The sequence below is a fragment of the Chiloscyllium plagiosum genome, chromosome 26 (assembly GCF_004010195.1).
Source record: "Chiloscyllium plagiosum isolate BGI_BamShark_2017 chromosome 26, ASM401019v2, whole genome shotgun sequence".
Lineage (NCBI taxonomy): Eukaryota > Metazoa > Chordata > Chondrichthyes > Orectolobiformes > Hemiscylliidae > Chiloscyllium > Chiloscyllium plagiosum.
Window position 1 is genome coordinate 43,869,393 of NC_057735.1, and position 9,194 is coordinate 43,878,586.

The 9,194-nt window shown below is 46.2% G+C and overlaps 1 protein-coding gene across 8 annotated transcripts in view; it reads left to right on the forward strand.

Annotated features, from left to right (window-relative positions):
- Positions 1-8,802, forward strand: part of mical1 (microtubule associated monooxygenase, calponin and LIM domain containing 1) — a 119,974-nt gene extending 111,172 nt beyond the window's left edge. For all 8 annotated transcript variants that reach the window (XM_043717009.1, XM_043717011.1, XM_043717013.1 and 5 more), the window contains 2 exons: positions 3,545-3,618; positions 7,795-8,802. In XM_043717009.1, the coding sequence (XP_043572944.1) occupies positions 3,545-3,618; positions 7,795-7,991 (271 nt within the window). In that variant the 3' untranslated portion in view covers positions 7,992-8,802. The remainder of the gene's footprint in view (positions 1-3,544; positions 3,619-7,794) is intronic.
- Positions 8,803-9,194: the final 392 nt, after the last annotated feature.

Consider the following 9,194-nt stretch of genomic DNA (forward strand, 5'->3'; position numbering starts at 1 on the left):
ACAGAAAATGGGGGAGATACTAAATGAATATTTTGCATCAGTATTTACTGTGGAAAAGGATATGGAAGATATAGACTGTAGGGAAATAGATGGTGACATCTTGCAAAATGTCCGGATTACAGAGGAGGAAGTGCTGGATGTCTTGAAATGGTTAAAGGTGGATAAATCCCCAGGACCTGATCAGGTGTACCCGAGAACTCTGTTGGAAGCTAGGGAAGTGATTGCTGGGCCTCTTGCTGAGATAGTTATATCATCGATAGTCACAGGTGAGATGCCGGAAGACTGGAGGTTAGCTAACGTGGTGCCACTGTTGAAGAAGGGTGATAAAGACAAGCCAGGGAATTATAGACTGGTGAGCCTGACCTCAGTGGTGGACAAGTTGTTGTAGGGAACCCTGAGGGTCAGGATGTACATGTATTTGGAAAGGCAAGGACTGATTAGGGATAGTCAACATGGCTTTGCGTGTGGGAAAACATGCCTCACAAACTTGATTTGAGTTTTTTGAAGAAGTAGGCATAGTTGGGGTGGCACAGTGGTTAGCACTGCTGCCTCACAGCGCCAGGGACCCAGGTTCAGTTCCTACCTCGGGTAACTGTCTGTGTGGGTTTCCTCCCACAATCCAAAGATGTGCAGGTTAGGGTGGATTAGCCATGCTAATTTGTCCATAGCAGTAGGTGCATTAGTCAGGGGTAAATACAGAGTAGGGGAATGGGTGTGGGTAGGTTACACTTCAGAGGGTCGGTGTGGGCTTGTTGGGCTGAAGGGCCTGTTTCCGTACTGTAGGGAATCTAATCTAAAAGCTTGGAATCCATTTGTGGGCGGCACGGTGGTTAGCACTGCTGCCTCACAGCGCCGGAGACCCGGGTTCAATTCCCGCCTCAGGCGACTGACTGTGTGGAGTTTGCACGTTCTCGCCGTGTCTGTGTGGGTTTCCTCCGGGTGCTCCGGTTTCCTCCCACAGTCCAAAGATGTGCAGGTCAGGTGAATTGGCCATGCTAAATTGCCCGTAGTGTTAGGTAAAGGGTAAATGTAGGGGTATGGGTGGGTTGCGCTTCGGCGGGTCGGTGTGGACTTGTTGGGCTGAAGGGCCTGTTTCCACACTGTAACGTAATCTAATCTAATCTAAAGTAACAAAGAAGATTGATGAGGGCAGAGCAGTAGATGTGATCTATATCAGTAAGGCGTCCGACAAGGTTCCCCATGGGAGACTGATTAGCAAGGTTAGATCTCATGGAATAAAGGGAGAACTAGCCATTTGGATACAGAACTGGCTGAAAGGTAGAAGACAGAGGGTGGTGGTGGAGGGTTGTTTTTCAGACTGGAGGCCTGTGACCAGTGGAGTGCTACAAGGATCGGTACTGGGTCCTCTACTTTTTTAATTTACCGTAAATGAGCGTAAGAGGTACGGTTAGTAAGTTTGCAGATGACACCAAAATTGGAGGTGTAGTGGACAGCGAAGAGGGTTACCTCAGATTACAACAGGATCTGGACCAGATGGGCCAATGGGCTGAGAAGTGGCAGATGGAGTTTAATTCAGATAAATGCGAGGTGCTGGATTTTGGGAAAGCAAATCTTAGCAGGACTTATACACTTAATGGTAAGGTCCTAGGGAGTGTTGCTGAACAAAGAGATCTTGGAGTGCAGGTTCATAGCTCCTTGAAAGTGGAGTCGCAGGTAGATAGGATAGTGAAGAAGGCGTTTGGTATGCTTTCCTTTATTGGTCAGAGTATTGAGTACAGGAGTTGGGAGGTCCTGTTGCGGCTGTACAGGACATTGGTTAGGCCACTGTTAGAATATTGCGTGCAATTCTGGACTGCTTCCTATCGGAAAGATGTTGTGAAACTTGAAAGGGTTCAGAAAAGATTTACAAGGATGTTGCCAGGGTTGGAGGATTTGAGCAATAGGGGAGAGGGTAAACAGACTGGGGCTGTTTTCCCTGGAGCGTCGGAGGCTGAGGGGTGACCTTATAGAGGTTTACAAAATTATGAGGGGCATGGATAGGATAAATAGACAAAGTCTTTTCCCTGGGATCGGGGAGTCCAGAACTAGAGGGCATAGGTTTAGGGTGAGAGGGGAAAGATATAAAAGAGACCTAAGGGGCAACTCTTTCACGCAGAGGGTGGTATATGTATGGAATGAGCTGCCAGAGGAAGTATTGGAGGCTGGTACAATTGCAACATTTAAGAGGCATTTGGATGGGTATATGAATAGGAAGGGTTTGGAGGGATATGGGCCGGGTGCTGGCAGGTGGGACTAGATTGGGTTGGGATATCTGGTTGGCATGGACGGGTTGGACCGAAGGGTCTGTTTCCATGCTGTACATCTCTATCACTGGGAGGAAGAATCAAGCAACATTTAAATGGAGAGACTCCAAAAACGAGCAGCACAGGTTTCTGGATGTTCTTGTGCACGAAACACAATATGTTAGTGTGCAGGGGAAAAAGGCAAATGGCAACTTAACAGAACTGTGCACAGTTTTGGTCCCCATATTTAAACAAGGTTTACTGATATTGGAGTCAGTTCAAAAGAGATTGACAGACTGATTCCTGGGATGAAGGGTTAGCTTATCAAGAACAGCTAAACAGATTAGCCTTTACTGACTAGGATTTAGAAGACTGAGAGGTGATATTACTGAAACATACAGGATTCTGAGCTGGGATTAAATGTTCAGAAAATGTTGTTATTAGTGAGGGAATCTCGAACGCAGGGACATAACTACAGAATAATGGAACACTGTTTAAAAACTGGGATATGAACACATTTCTTTTGATGAAAGCGAAAGTCTTGAATTGTCTCCAACTGAGACTTGTGGAAGCTAGATCACTTCATGTAGTTAAAGATAGATTTTAGAGATATGGGGGAATTGATGGCTATCAGATTGAGAGGGGAGTTAAGGCCTGAGGCAGATCTTGTTGATAGGCAAGGAGGACGTGAGGGGCCGAATGGTCCACAGGCTCCAATATTGATCGATGTTTGAAAGACTGAAAATGACAGTGTCACAGTGAAACACAGCCCCCCGCCTCGCCCCGTGACGGTGTCACAGTGAAACACAGCCCCCTTCCCCTCCCCGTGTCTGTGTCACGGTGAAACACAGCCCCCCTCCCCGCCACGTGATGGTGTCACAGTGAAACACAGCCCCCCTCCCCACCACGTGACGGTGTCACAGTGAAACACAGCCCTCCTCCCGCCGTGACGGTGTCACAGTGAAACACAGACCCCTCCTTGCCCCATGACGGTGTCACAGTGAAACACAGCCCCCCTCCTCGCCCTGTGACAGTGTCACAGTGAAACACAGCCTCCCTCCCCTCCCCGTGACAGTGTCACAGTGAAACACAGCCCCCTGCTGGTTGCTTTTTATTTGAGGAGGAAAATGAAAGGAGCATTCTAAGTAACAATGACCAGAGTAATTTTAATACAGAGAGGTTTAACAAGAGAGAAACAGACAGCGTTTGATGAGATACGTTCCTTAAACTTGGTGTACAACTGTAAGTGAGGCTGCATTTGATCTGAAGAAAACCGAACTATTTTGTGTTGAATTACTTAGGGGACGTGAGCTGGAACTGGAGGATCAGAAGAGTCGGCTGGAACAGGATCTCAGGAGGTACATGAATATGGATGGTAGGTGACACTCCATAAACATCTCTCCTTATTTCCCCACATTCCTTCTCCTTTCTCTGATGTGTGCTCGGTGTATTTTTTACTGTGTTGTGAGTGGTGCAATAGCACTGGAGCACAGGGAATGTTCCCCCGTTACAGAGATCAGTTACCACCAGGTGGCGGTGTTGAGAACACCTCGCAAAAGCAGTTCCCCAATTTCCTGACCTTCCCCTTTTCCTGTTAACCCACTTTGCCAGCTTGGAGCCTGAGTGCCTGAATCTGCCTTCACTCAACATCCACTTGGGTCATTGATACGGAGGATCACTGCCAATTTATTGGAAGCACGAAGGCTAACACTTTGCTGACCTTGCCAGCCATACCTACATCCCGTGAAATAATACCTGAAAAATATATCTGGATTTGTTCAAGGCTTGTAGTTGCAACACCTTAAGTTCTGTCCAGATTATCATCCGTGCACCAGCCTTTCTCTGAGTGTATGAGTCAACTCGTCCAGAACATAGAACATTTCAGCGCAGTACAGGCCCACTGGCCCTCGATGTTGCACCGACCTGTGAAACCAATTTGAATCCCATCTAACCTACACTATTCCATTTTCATCCATATATTTATGCACCGACCATTTAAATGCTCATAAAGTTGGTGAGTCTACTACTGTTGCAGGCAGAGCATTCCACGTCCCTACTACTATCTGAGTAAAGACACTACCTCTGACATCTGTCCTATATCTATCACCCCTCAATTTAAAGCTATGTCCCCTTGGGCTAGCCATCACCATCCAAGGAAAAAGGATGTCACTGTCCACCCTATCTAACCCTCTGATTATCTTATATGTCTCAATTAAGTCACCACTCCCGGCACCTTCCCCTGCAACCGCAAGAAATGCAAACCTTGCGGCCATACTCCCCCCTCACTTCCCTCCAAGGCCCCAAGGGACACTTCCATATCTGCCACAAATTCACTTGTACCTCCACACACATCATCTATTGCATCCGCTGCACCTGATGTGGCCTCCTCTATACTTCTTCTAACAAAAATAGCCTCAAGTCCCTTAGCCTTTCCTCATAAGACCTTCCCTCCATACCAGCCAACATCATACTAATTCTCCTCTGGACCCTTTCCAAATCTTCCACATCCTCCCTATAATGCAGTGATGAGAACTATATGCAATGCCCCAAATGTGGCCGCACCAGAGTTTTGTACAGCTGCAACATGACCTCAAGGCTCCGAAATTCAATCCCTCTACCAATAAAAGCTAACATATTGTTTGCCTTTTTAACAACCTTATCAACCTAGGTGGAAACTTTCAGGGATCTGTGTACACAGACACCTAGATCTATTTGCTCATCTACACTGCCAAGAATCTTGCCATTAGCCCAGTACTCTGTATTCTTGTTATGCCTTCGCATTAAACTCCATTTGCCACCTCTCAGCCCAGCTCTGCAGCTTATCTATGTCCCTCTGTAACCTGCAACATCCTTCAGCACTATGCACAACTCCACCAACTTTAGTATCATCTGCAAATTTACTAACCCATCCTTCTACGCCCTCATCGAGGTCATTTATAAAAATGACAAACAGCAGTGACCCCAAAACAGATTCTTCAATACCCTATTGTGGGGAACCTTATCAAATGCCTTATTGAAATCCATTTCCACATCATCATATACTTTAACCTCATCCACCTGTTTGATCACCTTCTCAAAGAACTGAATAAGGTTTGTGAGGCACGATCTACCCTTCACAAAACAGTACTGATTATCTTAAACAACTTATTCCTTTCTCGATGAGTAGAAATCCTAAATCTTTTCCAACATTTTACCCACAACCGGAGTAAGGCTCACTGGTCTATAATTACCAGGATTGTCTCTACTCCTCTTCTTAAACAGGGGAACCACATTTGCTATCCTCCAGTCTTCTGGCACTATTCCTGTAGACAATGACAACATAAAGATCAAAGTCAAAGGCTCGGCACTCTCCTCCCTGGCTTCCCAGAGAATCCTAGGATAAATCCCATCCGGCCCAGGGGACTTATCTATTTTCACACTTTCCAGAATTGCTAACACCTCCTCCTTGTGAACCTCATTCCCATTTGGTCTCGTAGCCTGTACTTCAGTCTTCTTCTTGACAACATTGTCTTTTTCCTGTGTGAATACTGATGAAAAATATTCATTTCACACTTCCTCTATCTTCTCCGACTCCAAGCACAACTTCCCACTACTATCCTTGATTGGCCGTTATCTTGCTCTAGGTATTCTTTTATTCCTGATATATCTATAGAAAGCCTTAGGGATTTCCTTGATCCTATCTACCAACAACTTCTCATGTCCGCTCCTGGCTCTTCTTAGCTCTCTCTTTAGGTCTTTCCTGGCGAACTTATAACTCTCAAATGCTCTAACAGCCTTCATGTCTCATCTTAACATAAGCCTTCTTCTTCCTCTTGACCAGAGATTCAACGTGTTCAGCTCCTCTCTCTCCCTATTCCTCACCTCGCTAGCATGTGGCATGGGTAACAAACCAGAAGCAACAACTCTGTTTATTCTAACTAAGCTTCCATCCTAGCTCCCTGAATTTCTGCCTTAGATCCCCATCTCTCTTCCTACCTATGTCATTAGTACTTATGTGGACCACGACTTGGGGCTGCTCCACCTCCCCCTCAAGGATCCCGAAAATACAATTTGAGACATCACGAACCCTGGCTCCTGGGAGGCAACACACTAACTGTGTGTCTGTCTCATTCCCACAGAACCTCCTATCTGTCCCCCTAACTGTGGAGTCCCCAATCACTAATGCTTTGCTCCACTCCCCCCTTCCCTTCTGAGCAACAGAGACAGAGTCTGCGCCAGAGACCTGTACCCCAGGCTTACCCCTGATAAGTCATACCCCCAAAAATATCCAAAACGGTATACTTGTTATTGAAGGGAACGGCCACAGGGGATCCCTGCACTGTCTGGTGGTTCCCTTTCTGTCCTCTGACTGTAACCCATCTGCCTTTTTCTTGTACCTGAGGTGTCACTACCTTCCTGTAACTCCTCTTAATAACCCTCTCCGCCTCCCGAATGATACAAAGTTCATCCAGCTCCAGCTGCAGTTCCCTATTGCGGTTTTGCGAGGGGCTGGAGTTGGGTGCACTTCCCGCAGATGTCAGCAGGGACACTAGTGGTGACCCTTACCTCCTACGTTCTGCTGGAGGAACATTCAACTGCCCTAACTGCCATTCCCACTATTCTAAATTCCCGAGACTACTGAAAAATAAAGTAAGTATAAATAACTAGTTACCTTACCAATCCAGTGTATAGACCTATTTTTTGGTTGGAGGAGGAGGATGGGTGGGACTGTTTCAGGTAACACAACCGCCCAAATGTATTACTTCACTTGCTCAGCAGTCCCGTGTCTGCCCCTGATTGGCGTGCGTTCTGCCATTCCATGAGGTAAGTTTTAAATCGGTGATTTACCTTTGTGTCACCATCTGGTCATCGCTCCCGCTCTTCCACCCAATGGCTCACCTGTTGAGAATGCGAGGGCATTTTCCCTGGAACAAGCTCTTTGCTCTGGGGAGGTGTAGCCAGGAGGCGAGACAGTGAAGATTCAGCGATGTACTCTGTCTGCAGGAATAAGAAAGACAAACCCACGTCCTGTCCCAGGAGGAGGAGAGAATTTAGATTAGATTACATTACAGTGTGGAAACAGGCCCTTCGGCCCAACAAATCCACACCGACCCGCCGAAGCGCAACCCACCCATACACCTACATTTGCCCCTTACCTAACACTACAGGCAATTTAGCATGGCCAATTCACCTGACCCTGCACATCTTTGGATTGTGGGAGGAAACCGGAGCACCCGGAGGAAACTCACGCAGACACGGGGAGAACGTGCAAACTCCACACAGTCAGTCGCCTGAGGCGGGAATTGAACCCGGGTCTCTGGCGCTGCGAGGCAGCAGTGCTAACCACTGTGCCACCCACACCACACCATGGTGAGGTGTGATTTTGTATCAGGAACTGGTTGGGGGGGCGGGCGGATGGGGGTGAGCAGTGGAGGAGGAGAGAATGGGAGAAACTCTGAGATTCTAGTTGGTGGAGCGCTCCAATTTCTGAGGTGCTGGATAATGCAAAATTTTACTTCACAAAGTGTTATCGTTTGACATCTTGCTCACATATTGCCTGCACTTCTCCCAGAGTCGCTGAAGACAAGTAAGGACCATCTGGAGGAGGAGAGAATCTTTAAGGAGATGATTGAGGTAGTCAAAATGAGAGACAAACTGGTCGCCTTCCTGGAGCAGCAGAGACTCCGGGAACAAGAACAACGCGCAGTTGTGGTGCCTGGGGCTGCGGCCAAAGACCTCACCCCAGTTGCCTCCATCACCTGGGTATAAAGACGACGCAGTACTCAGAATATTCCAGCAGGAGGTGCTCTCCTACATAGCACTTTTCAAGGGCTTCACCTTTGAGTATTTGTGGAAACTACCTCCACTTCCATATTTATTAAAGAAAGTGATGCAATAATTTCTGAGAACATCCTTTTTGTAATTTTATGTTAGATCCAACCTTTTGACTAAGATCACTGTTTCTAGTATATTCGAATAGTGAGCAACTGAGTGTCTCGGGGCTAGGTCTTGGATCCTTGGACCCCTCATCCCTTCACCCTCTCCATTTATTTTGATGGGTCAACAAGATAGATCCTGTAAATTAGTTTTTGGTTGTTGTAACAATGTTTTTAATTTTGTTTTAAATACATTTTAAATAGATTTTGTTTTCCGATCACAGATACTCAAAATGCTTTAAGTTCCATCGGGGAACTTTCTCCACAGGTTTGCGATGCTTTCTATGACTGACATGAACTTCTCAAAGGAGGATGAGTCTGTGTTGTATTGGACCTGGTGCAAGCACAAGGGCACAGCCCAACCCCTGGGAAGGTGCTAATATAACGGCATACCATGTACCTTGCCACTAGCATAAGAGAGCCCCTTATCCTTACATGCACTGAAATCTCAGAGTAATTCACTTTCACACAAATCAATTGCCAGCTTGTGTTCATGATGTATATTCCATTTAATCATGTGCTATTGTTTTAAAAAAAATGGTTGGATTCTGTATCAACTGCACTGAGACTGTTGAATGATTGATTATGGAGAGGTGTGCATCATAACTGGTAAATAAAAAGGAACATTGCAGTCTCTACTTTGAGGAATGTTTTACGGTGTGATAGTGACCTGTCATGTGATCTTGCAGGAGGGGAGACACAGTCTTTTCGTTTTCAAAATGCCTCCTGCAGCCCTCAGGGTGGGGGGAATTAAAAGAGACTTTTCTGTGACGGAGGGGAAGAGGGATTGCAACAATCTTCATTGATGCTGAAGGAACTCCGAAAACTGAGGATAGGGTCTGAAGATAGCCATTCACAGTTACTACTCAACAAAACGGGGACAACAAAGCTAAGGGCAACGATGAACAATAATTCTATGGAGAATGCAATGCGTAATAAGTATGAATGGAGAATATCACAGTCTGTTGTTTTATTTAAGTTACCTAGAAAAAGTCAATTGTTTTCAGTCAATAGCATTTTTTAGTCATTTGGTTCA